Genomic DNA, 23,196 nt, shown 5'->3' with positions numbered 1-23,196 from the left:
CATCCGACTTTCAGCTAGAACTGTTTGAAAATTTACAAGGCAGCACATTACTAAAATAGTTTACTGATATTAAGCTTCTGACCTGATATGGTATTATTTTCACAAATTCACTCTGACAATCACTGTGCGTTGAAATGGACATGAACCTCGATGGTAATTAAATTTATTGCATTTATTGGCATACCTGTTCACACGGAAAGCTCGTTTGCTCTGCAATCTGTAACTATTGATCTAACCGTCCAAAACCAAATTTCATTTACCGTACTTGCGATGCGCAATGCAAGATGGTATCATACCAGTTTTCATAAAAATGCTACTCAGTGCACAACTTGCGACGTGCAGTGCGAGTATGCAAACACAGTCATAAAAGTAAATAATTAAAAATGAAGAACTAAACTTAACAACTGATAAATGAGGGCAGAGGCTCCAAGTGTCACTATGGTTAATTAAGCCTTGACAACAATACACCATTTCATAACGTACTCACAACTAGACAAGTTAGCAAAAATACTTCTTAATAACTCTTTTGCATACAATTTCCTTCCTTACAATTGTTTCAACTATCACACAAGTGCATAGGCTTTATTACAAAATTTCTACAGCAGACTTTAACTACACACAATGCTCTAACAATAGGAAATATAAATAACTGGATTACCTTAACAGTTCTTTTATTATTCTTCCACTAATACAATCTCGTCCATATCGTACACATATTACTATAATATCCCTTTTTAAACTATGCTTCCTCCACTATACAGCAGCTGCTTCCATCCATTTCAAACGAACTACATTGCCAAACTGTCCAACACACACTACACACTACTACTTTCTCCAAAAAAACATAACCTCTCCGACCAACACGCGTGGTCTCAAGAACAGACATACAAAGAGTATGTCTATATCGATACTACAGATCTTGAGCACGTTTGTAAAATTTGCAAATTCGTTCACGATTATAGCCAAAACTTCCAGAAAACCGTGGTGGCAAATAAGACAGTTACCTTTCATTATGTCTACATCTACATCTACATCCATACTCCGCAAGCCACCTGACGGTGTGTGGCGGAGGGCACCTTGTGTACCTCTATCGGTTCTCCCTTCTATTCCAGTCTCGTATTGTTCGTGCAAAAAAGGATTGTCGGTATGCCTCTGTGTGGGCTCTAATCTCTAAGATTTTATCCTCATGGTCTCTTCGCGAGATATACACTCCTGGAAATTGAAATAAGAACACCGTGAATTCATTGTTCCAGGAAGGGGAAACTTTATTGACACATTCCTGGGGTCAGATACATCACATGATCACACTGACAGAACCACAGGCACATAGACACAGGCAACAGAGCATGCACAATGTCGGCACTAGTACAGTGTATATCCACCTTTCGCAGCAATGCAGGCTGCTATTCTCCCATGGAGACGATCGTAGAGATGCTGGATGTAGTCCTGTGGAACGGCTTGCCATGCCATTTCCACCTGGCGCCTCAGTTGGACCAGCGTTCGTGCTGGACGTGCAGACCGCGTGAGACGACGCTTCATCCAGTCCCAAACATGCTCAATGGGGGACAGATCCGGAGATCTTGCTGGCCAGGGTAGTTGACTTACACCTTCTAGAGCACGTTGGGTGGCGCGGGATACATGCGGACGTGCATTGTCCTGTTGGAACTGAAAGTTCCCTTGCCGGTCTAGGAATGGTAGAACGATGGGTTCGATGACGGTTTGGATGTACCGTGCACTATTCAGTGTCCCCTCGACGATCACCAGTGGTGTACGGCCAGTGTAGGAGGTCGCTCCCCACACCATGATGCCGGGTGTTGGCCCTGTGTGCCTCGGTCATATGCAGTCCTGATTGTGGCGCTCACCTGCACGGCGCCAAACACGCATACGACCATCATTGGCACCAAGGCAGAAGCGACTCTCATCGCTGAAGACGACACGTCTCCATTCGTCCCTCCATTCACGCCTGTCGCGACACCACTGGAGGCGGGCTGCACGATGTTGGGGCGTGAGCGGAAGACGGCCTAACGGTGTGCGGGACCGTAGCCCAGCTTCATGGAGACGGTTGCGAATGGTCCTCGCCGATACCCCAGGAGCAACAGTGTCCCTAATTTGCTGGGAAGTGGCAGTGCGGTCCCCTACGGCACTGCGTAGGATCCTACGGTCTTGGCGTGCATCCGTGCGTCGCTGCGGTCCGGTCCCAGGTCGACGGGCACGTGCACCTTCCGCCGACCACTGGCGACAACATCGATGTACTGTGGAGACCTCACGCCCCACGTGTTGAGCAATTCGGCGGTACGTCCACCCGGCCTCCCGCATGCCCACTATACGCCCTCGCTCAAAGTCCGTCAACTGCACATACGGTTCACGTCCACGCTGTCGCGGCATGCTACCAGTGTTAAAGACTGCGATGGAGCTCCGTATGCCACGGCAAACTGGCTGACACTGACGGCGGCGGTGCACAAATGCTGCGCAGCTAGCGCCATTCGACGGCCAACACCGTGGTTCCTGGTGTGTCTGCTGTGCCGTGCGTGTGATCATTGCTTGTACAGCCCTCTCGCAGTGTCCGGAGCAAGTATGGTGGGTCTGACACACCGGTGTCAATGTGTTCTTTTTTCCATTTCCAGGAGTGTACGTAGGAGGGAGCAATATACTGCTTGATTCCTCAGTGAAGGTATGTTCTCGAAACTTCAACAAAAGCCCGTACCGAGCTACTGAGCGTCTCTCCCGCAGACTCTTCTACTGGAGTTTATCTATCATCTCCGTAACGCTAAATGATCCTGTAACGAAGCGCGCTGCTCTCCGTTGTATCTTCTCCATTTCTTCTATCAACCCTATCTGGTACCGATCCCACACTGCTGAGCAGTATTCAAGCAGTGGGCGAACAAGCGTACTGTAACCTGCTTCCTTTGTTTTCAGATTGCATTTCCTTAGGATTCTTCCAATGAATCTCAGTCTGGCATCTGCTTTACCGACGATCAACTTTATATGATCATTCCATTTTAAATCACTCCTAATGCGTACTCCCAGATAATTTCTGGAATTAACTGCTTCCAGTTACTGACCTGCTATATTGTAGCTAAATGATAAAGGATCTTTCATTCTATGTATTCACAGCACATTACACTTGTCTACATTGAGATTCAATTGCCATTCCCTGCACCATGCGTCAATTCGCTGCAGATCCTTCTGCATTTCAGTACAAAATTCCATTGGTACAACCTCTCGATATACCACAGCATCATCCGCAAAAAGCCTCAGTGAACTTCCGATGTCATCCACAAGGTGAATAGCAACGGTTCTACGACACTCCCCTGCGGCACACCAGAAATCACTCTTACTTCGAAAGACTTCTCTCCATTGAGAATGACGTGCTGCGTTCTGTTATCTAGGAACTCTTCAGTCCAATCACACAATTGGTCTTATAGTCCATATGCTCTTACTTTGTTCATTAAACGACTGTGGGGAACTGTATCGAACGCCTTGCGGAAGTCAAGAAACACGGCATCTACCTGGGAACTCGTGTCTATGGCCCTCTGAGTCTCGTGGACGAATAGCGCGAGTTGGGTTTCACACGATCGTCTTTTTCGAAACCCATGCTGATTCCTACAGAGTAGAATCGGATACTGCCGTGCATTCTATACTTTTGATGCAGTTCGGGTATAACTTCAGTCTAGGTACAGATCATCTTGTTTGGTCGCATGAGCTGCATGTAATGTAGTTTTTCAAGCGTGAGAATCTTCTGTAGTGTGAGCTAAGCTGGTAGTTGTAATAATGAATTGGCACACAGTCATTGTACCAAAACATGGCTCCTCAGAAATACTTGAAAGCTGTAAACCATGGCCTCCTCAAGATATTGTGGATCGATAACTGCTTTAGTGAAACATGAAACAGTTATCTTAGCAAGTAACAACATAATTAGTGACTTCATTTTCATTATTTTTCCGTGTTGTCTATAAAAATGGCAACCTGTGACATAATAATTATGTAGATCGAAATTGTGAACAGAATTAAACGGAACTGAAATGTGACACAGGTGAACAATGGAAAATACTCATTTTAATGAAAGTGGTTTATAGGGCTCTGAATCCTATTATGACAAGAAAAATGTCTCATCAACTAAAATTCTTTTTCCTATTGACACCCAATATGTCAGAAGATACACTGTTAACGGAAGTATTATTCATACACTATTTCAATTAATAATTGTATGAGGTTGAAGTTTAGATAGCTGTGGTTGTTAGACACATCACAAGTAATGAGACATCTCTTTCTCCTCTTCACGCGTAAGAAGACTGATAGATCTTAAAATTCTATTACCACTTTCTTATTATAGGTTTGTCCTAATGAAACACTTTATGAAAACCTAACTAATAGATGGAGAATGCTTCAATTCTGTCTACGATACGTCTCTCCATCCATCAGATACGAAGTTGAAAGAATGTTTATTTGTTGGATCTGACATTCGAAATGTGTTGTTCAACGCTAGCTGACTCAAAAATGACTATGAGCGAGACTGAAACTTGATTATCAATCAAGGAGGTTGTTCCTAGGCTACTAAGCCTCAAAAGGAATCCATATTATATCTATGCTGTATCAAACATGTTGGAAAGTTATTATTTCAGTATCAATTTTGTTCACAATGTAAACGTAGATTAACTTTCAATCACAATATGAAATCTTTTCCCGATTTTATTTTTTATAACTTTCACATTATAACAAAACTATGCGAAATAGAAAAGCAAAAAGAATTGAGTTCAGATATGAATCAGTGCCTAAAAGTCCATGAGGTGTAAATATTGCCAAAGAAAAATAGATCGAAAATGTTTTTCAGTTGTATAGTGAAATCTTTAAAAAATGAATCGTAAAAAGTGTCTCCAATATTGTGACTATGTACGGGTCTAAGCTTTACAAGAAGCTGATAAAAAGCTGAATTCCTTTAATATTTCTTTCCATTAGTTTTGCATAGCGTTAAACATTGGACTGTAATTCATTTTGCCATCGGATGACTGTTTTAGTGGTGAAAAATATAAAGGATGTTCGCTGGGATATCCCATAGGTGGGTTCAGCCGCCTATCGTGGGCGCACATTGCCACCTTTCCTCGCCAATACCTATGTGCTGTGTCGTATATGCATTTGCAGAAAGAAGATGAGCGTAATGAATGCGTGTAGAATGTAGTGTTATGTTTGTGTCTTACGATGGCGACGACGATGACGATGACGATGACGTTGATGATAATGATGATGATGATGATGATACGACAAGGTAGAAAGTGAACCCAGGTACCAGCACGTAGCTTTTTCCTATCAAATAGCTCCAAGGTGACCGCCGAGCCTAACGCCCCTTCCGGTGGGTGAATATCGATAACAGCGTCACATATACACATTCTGTGAGACTCTTGAGAGATATTACGAATTAAATTCAGGGCTTTAGCGCAAAGACCGTTGATGAGGAGGTTAATGCCACCACCTCTCCTCACGCTGCCCGTGAGGCAGTGAATATTTCATCCATCACCAGGATTCGAACCGCTTTACCTCAGAGTAAAGCGCCATCGTACAAGCGAGCGTTGATTGCATCCGCCACGGAGGCGGGTGTTTTAGCGGTAATCGGATGGCACCAGGCTTTGTGGCACATAGTTAGATGCACGTATCAATAAAAGCCCTTCAGGGATAACATGATGTGTCCTGCTGGTCAAGTAAATTATCTTCAACACATGTCATCAACCTTTTGTTATGTATATTAGTTTTCAGATTTGCAGATACGGCAGAATATTCATTCATGAAGGGAGTATCAATAATTCCATGTTTACATATCTATGGAAAAGCAAAGGACGTTTCCCAACACTCCTCGCCCCTTGTTTGACCTGAAGTATTAATCTTACCGTCGACGTACCCTTAGATCTTAAATATCCTTGCTCCATCTTTGTAAATTTTGGTGCAACGTTGAAGATATTAATATTACGCATCCATATGCAGGATAATTAAACAGTTGTTCGGCTTTCATCCGTGGGAACAGACAGGAAGATCTTGACTGTTGTCAGATATTTTGGTTAAAATCAGTATGAGATCTTACTAATCAATCGTTAAAACTCGTTTAATATCGTTACTAAAGCTAAAAATTACAAATAATGTAGCAAGTAAAATTTTCTCGCCTGAGTGAATGTAGTCACTTAATTTACAAATTTTTACAGGCATTTGTTTCTTAGGGAAATGTGTACAGAAACTGTCACTCATAACTGTAATCCACCTCTAATGAGCAATGGATGTTCACATTCTCTCACAGTTTAGCTACTCTTTGAAGATAATATCGTTTTTCTTTACCCGCTTGCAATTATTTAATGTTTCGGCTTTTGTGGTTTTGTCTCGTATACAGTGCTGCCACCTAGCCCCTCACCGCTTCTCTGAAGAGGATCTTGAGAGGATATTACAGAAGTTTTCCAAGCTCTTCCACAGAGAATAATTGCGTATCAAAGAGGCTTAACTTTCTCACGATAGGCGCCATGTACCAACGCAAAGTAGAAACGCTGCTTTTCGCTGGAGAAACAGAGGTAAAGATGTCATTTCCTATGTTTTATTACCGATGCAGGCAACACAGTCGCATTCCATTTTGCAGATTACAGGTTATTCTGTTTCGGGTTCTATCACATATTTTTTCAGAAGTGGCTGAGTGAGATTGAAGTCACAAATAATAAACAACATTGGTAACGAAGTACGTTCACTGTGCAACAGTTATACCAGTTCTTAGGCACGTTTTTAATTCCTTTATCCCATTGGTTGGCTCAGCCGACTATCGTGGGCGCAGATTGTCACCTTTCCTCGCCAATACCTTTGAGTTGTGTCGTATTTGTAGAGTGAAGATGAGCGTAATGGATGTGTGTAGAATTTAGTGTGTTTTATGATGGCGGCGACGACTACGATGATGATGATGATACGACAAGGTAGAAAATGAACCCATGTGCCGGCACGTAGCTCTTTCCTATCGAATAGATCCAAGGTGACCGCCGAGCTTAACGCCCCTTCCGGCTGGTGGATTTCCATAACAGCGTCACATATCCACATTCTGTGAGACACTTGAGATTTGGAGTTAAATCCAGGAGATATTGTACGATACAATAAGACATCATCAGGTTGGATTGAAAATACGTGAAGGTGAATCACCATAAAATCGATGTAATGTTTTCGATGACAGGGTTCATTCCATTTTGCTTGTACCACACACACTAAGATGATAAAGCTGATGGAACTCAACAAATTTAAAGAGATTTGAATGACATTTGCGAACACCGCACGCTTTATATCTCGGGAATTTGCGCTTGTCGATAATTCGATAAACTTAAGGTTTCACCTGCTCGTAGCACAAGTTATGCTGTACTAGACTATGTTCACTAATTCTGCAAAGAAGGTAAAAAGTGCGCTCTTCGGAGGTGTAACTATTAGACGTAACTTTTGATAGTACAAATCGTTGCCTTCAGATCTAACTTGCTACGTAAAATGTGTTGGGAATCAGAATTTTTACTACGGCAAACGGTTGTACCACGAGTTTGTTTTCCGAGATATTAGGTCCATTAGCAGAGACGTGAGCTACGTGCAGAAAGTATAGAAAATACATATCAAATACCACTCTGATTAACAGGAATAAAACTGCGGGTACATATCTGTATTAAATGGATAACTGACGAGACTACAGAGGAAGGATAGTGTATCGAATTCTTCAGTGGATATCTCTCGTATGTAACAGGAACCCTAGTAGCGCTATAGAAATATATCCATATGCAAGCACGCTCTAGCACCATTGTGCATCCACATGAAACGCTAAACAAGAAATGATATATAAGGGTAGCACTGATAATAATAATAATAATAATAATAATAATAATAAACAGTAATAATAATAACGATTTGCCTTAAGCATTGTAATACTGTGAAATGACCATGGTGGGTTTCTGATTCAGCTTAAAGTCATAACATTTTACGAGGTCTGTTCAAAAAGTTCCGAAATTTGGTCCACAAAACTTTTCTACGCTTATTTTTTTCTTACTGTGCATGGTATCCTTCGAAATACTCTCCTCCACGACTGACACACCACTCCCAACGCCGTTTCCACTTCCGGAACCAATCTTGGTACGCCTCTTGCTGAATCGCGCGAAGAGTCACCTATGATTTTTTTTATCTCGTCTACCGTTGCAAATCTTCGTCCATTCAACGGGGTTTCCAACTTTGGAAATGAAAAAGGTTCGCAGGTTCCAGGTCTGGGGAGTACGGAGGATGAGGCATGAGGCAGCACAGTGATTTCGTTCCTTGTGAAATAGGATAGGGATGAATAAGCGGTCGTGTTATGGTGACACAAGACCCATGCATTGTCTCGCTTCATTTCAGAAAGTTTTTTCCCACATTTTCTCGCAGGCGTTGCAACACGTCGCAATAGTACCATCGATTAACAGATTCTCCTTTGGCACAAATTCATATACTTTCTGCATAATACTGAGTCAGGATTTGCTGCAATGGTTCAACTGAAACGTTACATTCTTCTGCAATCTCTCGTACAGTCTTCGATTGGCGTGCACAGTTTCGTTGACGTTCCTGACATGAGCGTCGTCGGTAGACGTCGAAGGGCGTCCTGAACGAGGGTTATCTTTCACATCTATCCGGCCACTTTTAAACCGTATAAGCCATTTGAAGCACCGAGTACGACGTAAGCACTCGTCACCGTAGACTACTTGCACCATGTGGTGTGTCTCTGTAAAGGTTTTCCTGACTTTTACGCAAACGTTAATGCAGACACGTTGCTCCTCTAACTATGCCATCTCGAAATTAGCAAACTGTGCGACTCAACGTTCTACTCAATACAGCACTGAGCAATAACTAACAAACATACAGCGTTGAAAGTTCCTGTAGTTACACGTTAAATACAGACGTGTGCGCATTTCGCTCCAACTCAACGTTGGCAAGAAATTACGAATGGTATGGCATTTATTGAACAGACCTTTTGTATGCAAAGAAGTTGGTTCCTTAATCTGCTCGTAGTGTCAGCAGTTGAACGTATGTTACTGAATTCGTCATTAGTAACTGGTTAACTGTCATTCAAGTTCATTTACAAATTTTCAGCAGCCGTGAATAAATACAGAAATGGTAACTAGTTTCACTTCAGCACACATCAAAGAAAAGACAGTATTAATTAGCGTTAGGCGCTTTTACTTGAAGAGCATTGTATTTGATAAATGCGATTGGGAAATGCACATTGTTAACAGATGGTTCTTTACGTGGCCGTCCATTTCATTGCACACTGAAATGTTGTTTTTACTGGTTCAGTGCACCCTCTCTCAGCAGTTACATAATTTAGTTGTAAAATTTTACAACTTTCAATACTATGGGGTAGTCTCTACATCAGAATGAACGCTTGGGAAAGCCAACATTCGTTTTAAACATTGTATTGTATTGTATGGAACTGGGGACCTAGAAACGACGGAGAGGCTTCGTCCCCGCCGTAGCCGTCAGTGGTTCACAACCCCACAACAGGCTACAGCAGCCCACAGTTATTGTGCGTTTCGGGCCCTAGTGGACCCCCTGCCACCCCCCCCCTCTCCCTCCACCCTCTTTGGAATGTCTCACGCCAGACAAGTGTAACCCCAATGTTTGTGTGGTAGAGTAGTTGTAGTTATGGTGTTCACGTACGTGGAGAAAGTGTTTGCGCAGCAATCGCCGACATAATGTAATTGAGGTGGAATAAGGGGAACCAGCCCGCATTCGCTGAGGCTGATGGGAAACCGCCTTAAAAACCATCCACACGCTGGCCAGCAGACCGGACCTCGACACTAATAGTTCAGACCTAATATTCTTCGAAAAGAGAACGTGAAGAATACCAAACACTTGCCTGTGATTCAACGATAGCTCACACTCCGAAGTACTGTTAGGAAAAATTAGCACCCTGAGAGCTACACCACATGCAACCTTTGAATATTTTAGTAGCACCTCCGTCCTTCTTTTGACGCTAATTCTTCCATAGATTTTAGCCGCCGTTGGGCTACAGTTTTTAGATGCAATATTAATAGAGCGATTCCGTCGTGTCTCTTCTCACCTCAGTTACCCACAACACACCGTTAAGTACAGAATTCATTGCTGTCACCTGTGCTCAGTCAACAGTTCGTATCTCAGACACACAGCGTATGCCAGCGTTTCCAAAGCGCAGGGCTCTCATTGCAGAAGGTAGCAGAAACTTTACACTACGGTCTTTCAGATGATACTACACATTCTACTACGTAAACGGCGACAATTTATTTTAATAACATGTGGATATTCACAGTCTGAAATTACACTTAATATGGGAAGACAATCATTAATCAATATATTTATGAGGTTGAATACAAGTAGTTAGGCAAGCCAGTCAATGGTGGTCTCTGAATAGTGATACGACTGCACATACGGCACCTATATTGAGATGGGGGAAAAAATTGGCGTGGTTCCAGTAGGACTCGCGCAGTGAGAGTTCTGTACAAACTGAATAATATAGATAGTTAATCTGGTTCAGGAAGGGAGGATTTCCACGATTCTTGTCTGTTATTCACATTGATACTGGAAAGATATCGGTCCTAGGGATTCCAACACTTAATATTTTAATTTCTAGTTCGAAGTCGGATAACAACTAAAAAAAGAAAAATTTTTCGAGTGGTTTAGCTACAAATTAACATTAAAAAAATTTTTTTTCCTTTACTTGAACTGTGAAGCCTTTCTTCCAGCGAAATTTCATTATTCTATGTCAAGAGGAAGTGCCCTATAGGCTTAAGTTAGTGAGTTTGCGAGTGCCAAAATATGTTACATAAATGGCCATATCTTTTGATTGCACTGAGTTAATATGATTACACCCCCAAAGGACTATAGACCTGATTATATTATACGAATTTGAACTTAATACATCTACCCATTCCGGAGAAAAAGAGATATTAAGAGGCCAGCAGACAGATAATAAATGACAACTTTTTTCCGTGTGATATAATTACCAATTAAGCAGTTTCGGATTTTTTCCCTTCGGTTGTTCTGTGAAACCTTGCTTCTTGCCAAATTTCATGAGTCTAAACTAAAGGGAAATACCATATAGGTTTTGATGAATGAGTTTGCGAGTATCAAAGCGTGTGATGTAAATGACAGTTTCTTTTGACTGCATTTCATTGCGTTGACTTTGAAGGGAAAGTACTCCTTAATACGTAACATAAGTTTCAACGTATACGTACACCGTACACGAGAAAAAGGGTTTTTAACAGTCGGACAGAAAGACACACGGACAACAAAGTGATGAATTTACATTGAAACTGGGAAACTGCAAAACAGTACACGTAGTTAGTATAATCGATGTATTGTTAAAACTATGATGACAAAAAAAAGTTACCTAATGAATTTGTTTTATGTGGCTGCTTTTAACGCTGTCGTCGAGACTTGGAATGCCTTAATGAGTGCCTTATTTGCCTGTGTTTGTTGCAGGATCTCTGGCGCCGAGGAGCTGCGTTCTGACCTGGCTGGTGCTCCTGCTGCCGCCCTTGCTCGCCTCCACGTTATGAGAAAGAGGTCAGTATGAGAAAGAGGTCAGTTAAAGACATGTCAGTGTGAGGACGAGGTCACCAGCCATGTTAGCCGACAGCGCTAATGCGCTACTTCCTGCACTCGGGTAGGCGCGCCGGTCCCGGATCGTATCCGCCCAGTGGATAAAGACGCGGGCCGGTGTGTCGGCCAGCCTGGATGTGGTTTTTAGGCAGTTTTCCACATCCCGCTAGGTTAATACCTGGCTGGTTCCCACATCCCGCCTCGGTTACACGACACGCAGACATTTGTAACACTTCCTCATTGTTTCATGGTTACGCTAGACGCAGACAGTTGGGGTACACTGACTCCGTCCTGGGGCCGATGAGGTGGTGGCAGGAAGGGCATCCGGCCACCCCTTTCAATTAACCTTGCCAAATTAGTTGTAACAACGCCGACCCTGCGCACATTGTGGGACAAAGGCGCAAGTGAAAGAAAGAAAGAAAGTGTGAGGACGAGGTTAGTGTGCAGGCGAGATCAGTATGAGGAAAAGTTAATAATGGAGACAAGGTCAGTTTAAAGGTGGAGTTCATAATGGGGACGATGTAAAAGTGAGGAGAAGTTCATAATGGGGACAAAGTCAGTGTGAGGAGGCGTTTATAATGGGAATGAGGTCAGAATGAGAAGGAGTTCATAATAGACACGTAAGGAAGTGAAGAGGCGCAAAAATGGTTCAAATGGCTCTGAGCACTATGGGACTTAACTTCTAAGGTCATCAGTCCCCTAGAACTTAGAACTACTTGAACCTAACTAACCTAATGGCATCACACACATCCATGCCCGAGGCAGGATTCGAACCTGCGACCATAGCGGTCGCGTGGTTCCAAGCTCCTAGAACCGCTCGGCCACGCTGGCCGGCGAAGAGGTGCACATAAGGAGTGTGTTGTAAGTGTGAGGTGAAGCTCATAAAGGATATGAGGTGAGTGTGGAGAGTATTTAAAAAATGGAACTGGGCCAGTGCAACTAGAATTGTATAAAGCGTATAAGGTTAGTGTGATGAGGAGTTCGTAATAGATCTGAGGTCAATGTGAAGAAGAGTGAGAAGAAGATCGAAAAGGGTATCAGGTCGGTGTGACAAGAAATAAGTAAAATATATTAGATCAGTGTGAGGAGGAGATCATGAAGGATATGAAATCAGTGTGAGGAGGTGTTCAAAAAAGATATTCATTGTGGCAAGGAGTTCATAAGTTCTTCAGGCCAGTGTCACGAGTAGTTCGTGAAGAGTATGAGGTCAGTGTCAGGAGTAGTTCATGAAGTACGAGAGGAGGAGTTCAAAACATATATTCGGCCAGTATGTCGAGGTGTTCATAAAAGTTATTAGGGCTGTGTCAGGAATAGTTCATAAAGGGTATGAGGTCAGCCGAGGAGGAGCCGAAGAATGCTTTGAGATCAGTGTGCAGTGTTCATAAAATGTATGAGGTTAGTGTGAGGATAAGTTCATAAAGGGTAGTCATTGTGAGGGGGAGTTTATAAATGGTATGAATAGAGCTGTCGTAATTTAACATGACCCAAAAAATCCACGAGGCTTTAAAAGTCTAAAAATTCAAAAACAATAAATTCCTACTAGATTTAATTATGAAAACATAATTAACATATAAAATGTTACATTGTTCGCCATTTACAAATTAAAAAGAGCAGTAATATATGTTGAACATTACTATTTACTGTCACAAGAATTTATTTTACAAATATTGTGTTTTAGCTTTTCTTGAAAAATAAAAATTACGCCTAAGTAACATTTACACTTCCAGGAAAAAATGAACTTGTTGTAAAATCGTAATGAATTTATATTACGATTTACTACTATGTGGAAGCGTGCAGAAAGTTTTAGATATCAATTAATAATCTTGGGTCTCTTCTTTCCTAAATTCTTAATTTTGACCAAACAAATCTGTAGGTGGGGAAGATTCTAAATGCATACAGTGCTGGTAGGCCAAGAAAAGAGAGACTAGCAGAGGACCTATAAGAATGAGCTGCTGTGTTGAATAAATTAATCATGACAATTTAAAGTGAACTATTTTATCGTCAGTAAAAAAAAAGTCCTGGAAAGCAAATAAAACGCATAGCAACCCAGTTTCACCCATTGGGTTGTTTTTCTTATTTAAATAGCTGGGGTTTTCTCAACCATGATATGAGGTCAGTATGAAACACACACTCCGTCTTCAGGCCACAAGTGGCCCATCCGACCGCCGTGTCATCCTCAGATAGGATGCGGATAGGAGGAGCGTGTGGTCAGCACACCGCTCTCCCGGTCGTTATGATGGTTTTCTTTGACCGGAGCCGCTACTATTCGGTCGAGTAGCTCCTCAATTGGCATCACGAGGCTGAGTGCACCGCGAAAAATGGCAACAGCACATGGCGGCTCGATGGTCACCCATCCAAGTGCCGGCCACGGCCGATTTGACTTCGGTGATCTCACGGGAACCGGTGTATCCACTGCGGCAAGGCCGTTGCCTGAGGTCAGTATGAGGAAGAGTTTTAATGTGGATGAGGCGAGTGTGAAAAGGACTTGTTAATGGCGATGAAGCCGGTATATGAAAGAGACAAGTTCCTTGTCAGACATTCCATTGCTACATGCGACCAAAGGCTTCAGATATATGGGAACCCTGCTGACTGTGACTTTCATTACAGGCTCAAAAGTCGATTAATATCGCAGCAAAACACGTATACATTCGTGAAAGAATTTTAGTAAAAAAGTCATATTACGAAATCCTTCATGCATTTTATGTCCAAAATCTGCTGTGATGTAAATCAGTCATGAAGAAATTGAGCAGTTGTCCTCCCAAACACTTTGGCTTTTTTGTTTTTCATATATGTACTCTAGGTCTAAAGTTGCTGTAGCTGTTTTACACTGCACGTCTTCAGTTTACCAAGCGGGGTGAAGCACTGTTACGACAATGGACTGGCATCCAAGAGGACGGTGGCTCTAAACTCTGTCTCCCCTTCCACTTTCAGGTTTCGCGCAATTTCCATAAACACTCAACGGCTCCCGAGATACTTTTTTTCAGAAGAACGTAGCCAGCTTCTTTTACCAGTCCAAGCTCGTTCTTGGTCCGTATTATCCTCGTGCGAGGATTGGTTGAGGGAGAGGAAATAATGAAGTTTACGGTCATTAGAGATGGAGAGCAAGCTCGGATTGTTGCAAGGGAAGGGAAAGAAATCGGCCGTGTCCTTTGAAAAGAAAAATCCGGGCATTTGCCCGGAGTGATTTTTGAATACTGCGGAAAACAGAATTCAGTATGGACGGAAGGAGATTTGATCCACCTTAGTGCTAATTCATTTATTTTCTGTTTATATTACATTTTTGTGACTGTTCATTCAATTGAGCTGTTGACGTAGCAGAACTTCTGTGAGCCTCATAAGTCGGGGTTACACGTGTCTTTATATGTTGTTATTGCGTCTTTTTTATTTTGGCTTTGTACTTCTTTTTTCAGCCATAGTTTTCTGCCGTTATTAATTTGAAAATTCTGTTTCGATGCTATTTCGCTGAAGTTTGTTGTTGTAACTATACGAACATACACTGTGGTGACGACGGTCTTGGGACAGAGATATGCACATATACAGATGGCAATAGTATCGCGTACCCGAGGTATACAAGGACAATAGGTTGGCGGGGCTGTCATTTCCACTCACATGATTCAAGTGAAGAGGTTTCGGACGTGATTATGGCAGCACGATGGGCATTAATAGACTTTGACGTGGAGTGGTAGTTGCAGCTAGAGGCATGGGACATTCAGTTTCGGAAATCGTTAGAGAATTCAATATTCCGAAACCCACAGAGGCAGGAGTGCCCCGAGAATACCAAATTTCGGGCATTACGTCTCACCACGAACAAAGCAGAGGCTGACGGCCCTCATATAACAACTGAGAGTAGTTGCGTTTCCGTAGAGTTTTCAATGCTAATAGACAAGAAACACTGCGCAAAATAGCCGCAGAAATCAATTTGGGATGTACGAAGAACGTATCCGTTAGTAAAGTGAGGCGAAATGGTGTTAATGGGGTATGGCAGCAGAATACGGACGCGAGTGGCTTTGCTGACAGCACGACGTTACCTGCAGCGACTCTCCTGGGCTCTTGACCATCTCGGGTGGACCAGGCGACTGGAAAACCGCGGCCTGTTCAGATGAGTCACAGTTTCAGTTTGTAAGAAAAAAATGGTTGAAACGGCTCTGAGCACTATGGAACTTAACTTCTGAGGTCATCAGTCCCTTAGAACTTAGAACTGTACTTAAACCTGACTAACCTAAGGACATCACACACATCCATGCCCGAGGCAGGTTCCGAACCTGCGACCGTAGTGGTCGCGCGGTTCCAGACTGTAGCGCCTAGAACCACTAGGTCACTCCGGCCGGCAGTTTCTAAGAGCTGATGGTAAGGTTAGAGTGTGGCGCAGACCCTACGAAACAATGAACCCAAGTTATCGGCAGGGCACTGTGCAAGCTGGTGGTGGCTCCCTAATGGGATTTTACATGGAATTTACATGGAATGCGCTTCATCCTGTCGTCCAACTGATACCATCACTGACCGACAACGGTTATGTTCGGCTGTTTGGAGAACATTTGCAGTCATTCGTGGACTTCATGCTCCCGATAACGATGGAATTTTGTGGTTGACAATGCGGTATGTCACAGGGCCACACTTGTTCGGACTGGTTTGTAGAACATAATGGACGATTCGAGAGAATGATTTGGCCTCCCAGATCGCCCGACGTGAATTCCATCGTACATTTATGGGACATGGGACCAGCATTGCTGTAGGGGACTTCCACCCACTTGTGGAGTCCATGCCACACCGAATTGCTGAACTACGCCGGGCAAAAGGAGGTTCGACAAGATATTAGGAGGTATTCCATGGTTTTCGTCACCTTTTTGACAACGAGAGATACCTGAAAACAGTCGGAGAGAAACGCTCAAATAGAAAGAAAATTAAAAATAGGAAATAAAAAAAAACCTGAGAACAGACGTATGGAGAATTGTAAATTGCAATCTCAAAGTGTTCAATCTCAGCTCACTATGACACCAATTGTGTGCTGTATTTGTCAGAGATCTGTACAGAAAATATATAAACAAAGTTAAAATGTTATTTGAAGAGGGCATAAACACCTATTGCCTGTTTCACACCTCTAGTGAAACGCAGTTGGTTCAAAAATGGTTCTGAGCACTATGGGACTTAACATCTGTGGTCACCAGTCCCCTAGAACTTAAAACTACTTAAACCAAACTAACCTGAGGACATCACACACATCCATGCCCGAGGCAGGACTCGAACCTGCGACCGTAGCAGTCCCGCGGTTCCGGACTGCGCGCCTAGAATCGCTAGACCACCGCTGCCGGCGAAACGCAGTTGGTTGCACGCAAATTCTAGTACTGTTTTTCCTAGAAAGCTCGTCCCTGGTAATTATGGTTATTTGTTCGCATATATGAGGCGAAGCCTGCTGTATGACAATAATTTTTTAGACGTTTTCATCAGAAGCGATCGCAGTTAGGCGTCTGCGAAGTGCAACACCTATCGTGCTCGTTCCATCACGGCTATTATCTGGTAACAAATGTCTTGAATGCTAGGACAGAAATCCATGAAATGCTAGCAGATCGGTTCATGCAGTATCAAATTTTTTAAACAACACTTTTCTTCACTGCCCTTGGGATGGGTTGAGATACCTTCCAGAAAAGCAATGCGCGTTTCATCTATGGTCAAATTCGAATGCCAAAGTGAACAGAATCACAGTTAACCAAACACTCGCCGCTAAAAATAATCATCCGCTGTTCGGTTGATTCTTTTTTCCCCATTATTCATACCAGTCAATGCACTGTCGTATTTTACAAAATCGTTCTCTCCAAGTCTGGAACAAGCTCACTCATCAGAGACAACAGCATGTTATCGCTGCCACGACGTTATCACACCACGTCAACAAACTCGCTATTGTCTTCAATACGATCTAGAGAGGCGAAGTGACAAACCAAACTGGATCCCGCGGAAATGGAATATGAATATTTTGCGGAAACTGTTTGCACGCCGCTGATAGTGGCTGCGCCGGCCGCGTGTTTGCACCGCTCCCCGTCTGACAATGGCTGCGACCGCATTATTCGTTCCGGCTGGCGGCGACTTGTGCTTAAATCAATTCGCGAGCGGCGCGCGCCGGCGGACATCGGTTTGCCATCAGGAGAGCCAGTCCGCCGGGTTGTTGACGTGTGCTCCGGCGCGGCCAAACAACGCTGCGCCACTCTGTTGGCACAGCACCCGCCGCGCCAGTCGACGCGAAAACAGGATCGCCGCGGGAGCGGTCTGGACGCAGTGGCCACTACGTTACAATTACGCTCATCGTGTCGTGCCGAAAACAGCAGCTCCGATAACACTAAAATTGTTTGATTAGTCACGAATTCTTCCTTCTCCTATTTTACCGCTACTGATAGCTAGCGATGCAATGGAGCGTCCACGACTTCACAGTGTTTTTTTAAATTCTACTGCGATGCAACTACCCCTTTTTTCCCCAAAAGGTCAGTTACTGTAAACACAGCAAGGTACAACACGTCACGAAGCGTGTAAACATCATTGTGTGGCAACATCCTTCTCACGCTACGTCACTTACAAAGGTAATCTTTCGGTTGGTGCATAAATTTGTAGTACCTATCCGTAAGTTTAACAAACACAACACATACACGTAACAGTGACTTATTAGTAATCCACAATATATTCTCAGAAATGGTTGAAATGGCTCTGAGAACTATGGGACTTAACATCTGGGGTCATCAGTCCCCTAGATCTTAGAACTACTTAAACCTAACTAACCTAAGGACATCACACACATCCATGCCCGAGGCAGGATTCGACCCTGCGACCGTAGCGGTCGCGCGGCTGCAGACTGAAGCCCCTAGAGCCGCTCGGCCACACCGGCCGGCTCAATATATGCTCCTTCACTATTTACAACAGACTGCCAACGTTGGGGTAACTCTTCGATTCCTCGACTCCAGAAGCAGCTTTCTTTTGGGACGAGGAAATCGTCGAGCCGTGTTCGGCGAGCATTTTCATGCGGAAGGGAAATTCCTTGAAGGCTGTTCAGTAGAGAGTGGAAAAACCAGAAATCTGAAGGCAGAAGGGCAGGTGAATAAGGACGCTGTGGAATGACTTCCCAACCCAACTCCAGTTTACTGCTTTTTCTCAGTGTAGCAGGATGCTCAAAAATGGTTCAAATGGCTCTGAGCACTAGAGGACTTAACATCTGAGGTCATCAGCCCTCGAACATAGAACTAATTAAACCTAACTAACCTAAGGATATCACATACATCCATGCCCGACGCAGGATTCGAACCTGCGACCGTAGCAGTCGCGCGGTTCCAGACTGTAGCGCCTAGAACCACTCGGCCACCGCGGCCGGCTAGCAGGATTCAGGCGGACGTTACTGTAGAGTAGCACCACTTCACGCATTCTTCTTGGGCGTTGTTCTTGGACTGCGTCTGCGAGATGTCGCATTTGTTGACAATAAACGTCAGCAGCGATGGATATATCTCGCAGAAGCAACTGTTAGTGAGCCACACCAGATGCGGAACATTGTCTTTCGTGAATATGTAAGGAGAGTTGCTGCCTTATTTGGGCTGAACTACTCCTTTGTTTCCTTTTGTTAGCACAAAAGAACCATTTCTGTTCACCGGTAACAATACAGGATAGGAATGGTCGGTGTTGTTCAAGAGCCAATTGACGACGAGAAAACACAAATGCACATATGGCAGCCCTCCGATTTTTGTTATTTAGGCTTAGAACTTGCGGTATCCATACACTGCACCGAATAAAATCCTTCCCAATTGCCTACAAATACAACATGACGGTGGAATGATCGCAGTTCACCACTTATGCAAGTTCTCAAATACACTGGCGTGGATCATTGTGGGTTAACGCAATTAAAGGATCTTCTTTAAATCCCGAAGGTCTTCTTCAATATAGAAAGTCACAAATGTCAAAACGATCCGCCATAAAAAGAGAAAACCATTTTCTTTCCGCGTTCTGTCCAGTGACATTTTTCCCATACACGGCGCAAATGTTTCTGGCTGCCTCCATTGCTACCACTCCTCTATCGAGCTCAGACAGAATAATATCTCAGAAATGTTCAGATTTCTCCATTTGGCACTCCGTTTTCTAGCGTCCACAGCTCCACTCACCATCTCCAAACAATAAAATGACAATATGTAAACTCAAATACCAACTGTAAACTAGAAGTAAAGAATGACAATGGGCCAATACACCCATAGCAACCGGAATACGAACACGCAAAACAAAAACGGTACGAACTTAGGTACCAACCTAATAGATCGTGACGCTTTGTCCGTTAGTAGTGATCCTTATACTTACGGACACACTGGGGAAACCCCCCCCCCCTACCCGCGGGGGAAGGGGATTTAAATCGGCCGCCCGCACTCAGGATCTCAGTTCGTCAGCGCACCTGACGATGTTGACATGTCTGATCGCCGAAATATTGTGCCCGTTGGACACTATGAACCGGCAGTATACCCGTGGACTGTTCGAGCAACAAATACGCCGGGAGAAACTGAAGGATCACAGGTTAAACGACGTTTACTGTTTACTGGCTAGCAAAAACGTTTAAATATTTGTTACTCGTTCTTCGATGGACGCTCTTTGAGTCCATAACATTGTCTTTCCTTGCCGTGAGCTTCCTAATGAGCAAAGTAGCGTTTAACGTCGTCTTTCATTATGTTAACTGAATTTAGCCCGAGGTTCTAGCACAAAAAAACGTTCGACGTAGATCTAACCACCGGACTTCAGAGCGAACATTCAAGAATTGAACGTTACTAAAAGTTCCCGAATAAGGATGGAAAGCGTGCTGGTATGCACGCTAGGGAAAAGTTTAACGAACTATATTTGTGCTTAGAGGACATTTAGTCACAAAGTGCAACGTACTCGTTAACTTCATTTAACACGCAATATCCCACCACATGGTTCGGTAAGGGTAAACTGTATTAATCGTAATTATTGAGCGAGGACTAGGTTGGCTCAGGGACACAACATGGTCGCTCATGCAAAACCGCTTACTAATCCTCTTCTGGTATTTATGACGTTGACCTGTTCACTGGAAGAGTGTTTTAAAGTCCATAAACAATGGTAACCCAATTCTACGCTTTGAGAAGTTTTATACGACTTGTTTTGATTAGTTCATTTTTTATGTTTTGTTGTGGTTTGATCGTTATTTACTGGGATAGACTTTTGAGGTTCACAAACTTTGGTAACCCATTTCTTTCCTTTGTACAGTTTCCTATTTTTCGTTGTGTACAGAATTAATATCTCGTAACCAGTTGTAGACAAGACCGGATTTAAGAGCTCGTTTAACTCACTTCTCGATAACGAAATGAACAATGTCACCTTAGTTCTGGTTCTGACCTGTAATCACTGAAAGACGTATGTCTAGTATTTTTCCGACACAGAGTTAGAATCTACAGAATGAAACCATGTCCCTAACACTAGATTATAAATCCGTCGTAAAATTTATGATTGCAGCAGGATATGGAATACAACATTTTATGCATAATTTGGTATGTAACATACGATTGGAAATCTAATAACGGTTATTAGCTAATGCATAAGCTATAAATAATGACTACTTTTAGATAGAATGTGTAGTAGTAACCTTTATCATGATTTAGTAGACACCTCCCTTTGCTGCTCTGTGGTTAACAACCACCACGTTGTCCCTTACAATGAAATTCCAGAACTCATTTTTCCCCTCCCCCCCTTGCCATTTCCTTCTAACTCCCACCTTGAATTTGCGTTTCACACGATGATAACTGCACATTTTCAAGGGATGTTCAACATATTCTATTCTCGAAGCAGGCTGGTTTTATTCGCGATAGCAATACTCCATATTATTCCCCACTCTTTGGCTACAAAACCCAATTTTTCAAAATAATTTCCGTTCAGTGAGACGGCCCTGCGCCAACTGGAAGGGCCTGTATGTCAGCGTGGTACCACTCCACTGATCGATTTCGGAGCCAACGTCTCGCTGCGTCAACAAACTCCCTGTCATACACGTATTGTTTCTCGAGGAGTGCATCCTTCATTGGGCCAAACAGACGTAAGTCGGAAGGTGCGAGATCTGTTCTGTAGGATGAATCTGGAAGAACGGTCCAATAAAGCTTTGTGAGCTCCTCTCGGGTGTGCAGACTTGTGTGAGACCTTACGTCGTCATGCATAAGGAGAAGTTCGTTTGCATTTTCGTGGCGACAAACACGCTGAAATCGTTTCTTCAAATTCCTGAGAGTACCTCTGGGTTTTGGCCGTTGCCCAAAATGTTCAAATGTGTGTGAATTCCTAAGGGCCCAACCTGCTGAGGTCATCGGTCACTAGACCTAAACGCTACTTAAACTGACTTAAACTAACCTATGCTAGGAACAACGCACACACCCATGCCCGAGGGAGGACTCGAACCTTCGGCGGGAGAGGCCGTTGCAATCCGTGACATGGCACCTCAAACCGCGCGGCCACTCCGCGCGGTTTGGCCGTTGCGCCATGAGGGACGGCGCCAAGCACAGTAACCCATGCTGAGTCCCACATGACAGTCACCGTGGCTTTACGGACTGTGGGTGCGCCTTTGAACTTTTTCTTCAGAGGAGAGGTGGTGTGGCGTCACTCCATGGGTCGCCGTTTTGCTTCCAGTTCGGAGTAATGAACCCATGTTTCACGCCTGTGACAATGTTCGACAAAAAATTGTCACGATCGGCCTCGTAACGCGCAAGCAACCCTGCACAGGTGATCTTTAGGCACTCTTCATTGTCTCCTGTTTGGAGCCGAGAAACCCAATGGGCACACTCCTTTGAGTACCCCAACTGATAGACGAGTGTGTCAACAGCAGCAACAGATACGCCCAGTTGCAGCAAGGTGTTCGACTGCGATCCGTCAATCACCACAAATGAGAGTGTCCACACGTTCCAATATTGCAGGAATCACAGCTGGGTGCGACCGGCCGGCACGCGGGAGATCGAACAGACTGCCTCGACCTTGCAGCACTGATGACGGACGCCTCGCCTAACGACTCACCGTGCTTTTGTTCACCGTCAGGTCTTCGTATACATTCCTCAAGCGCCGGTGAATATCTGCGATGCTCTGCTTTTCCGCCAAAAGAACCTCAATGACAGCTCTCTGCTTGGAAAGCAACTCCATTACAGATGCCATTTTGAAGGCTACGCATAGCGCCACCGCCTATCGGAACTTCACGAAAATATAGGGGCTGAAACAGGATTATGTCACGACGACCCACAACAAATTCCGCATTTTTTCAATCGAAACTGGCGGAGAAAAAGTATGTTGCATTACTTACTGAACGCCCCTCGTATCTCAGCCACTAAAGCTACACCATGTGATCAAAAGTATTGGGACACCTGGCTGAAAATGACTTAAAAGTTCGTGGCATCCTCCATCGGAAATGCTGGGATTCAGTGTGGTGTTATCCCACCCTTAGCCTTGATGACAGCTTCCACTCTCGCAGGCATGCGTTGAATCAGGTGCTGAAAGTTTTCTTGGGGAATGACAGCTTATTCTTCAAGGAGTGCTGCACTTAGGACAGGTATCGAAGTCGGTCGGTGAAGCCTGCCACGAATTCGGCGTTCTAAAACGTCCCAAAGGTGTTCTATA

At 43.8% G+C, this 23,196-nt stretch overlaps 1 protein-coding gene across 4 annotated transcripts in view; it reads left to right on the top strand.

Moving 5' to 3' along the window:
• The window catches only part of LOC124797830 (hemicentin-1-like), a 1,195,221-nt gene that overhangs the window by 1,145,720 nt on the left and 26,305 nt on the right, over nt 1–23,196 (top strand). For all 4 annotated transcript variants that reach the window (XM_047260869.1, XM_047260870.1, XM_047260871.1 and 1 more), the window contains one exon: nt 11,470–11,553. In XM_047260869.1, coding sequence (XP_047116825.1) covers nt 11,470–11,546 — 77 coding nt within the window. In that variant the 3' untranslated portion in view covers nt 11,547–11,553. The remainder of the gene's footprint in view (nt 1–11,469; nt 11,554–23,196) is intronic.

The sequence above is a fragment of the Schistocerca piceifrons genome, chromosome 5 (assembly GCF_021461385.2).
Source record: "Schistocerca piceifrons isolate TAMUIC-IGC-003096 chromosome 5, iqSchPice1.1, whole genome shotgun sequence".
In the NCBI taxonomy this organism is placed as follows: domain Eukaryota; kingdom Metazoa; phylum Arthropoda; class Insecta; order Orthoptera; family Acrididae; genus Schistocerca; species Schistocerca piceifrons.
The sequence above is the reverse complement of the archived record's forward strand: the minus strand, read 5'-3'. Positions and strand labels throughout refer to the sequence as shown.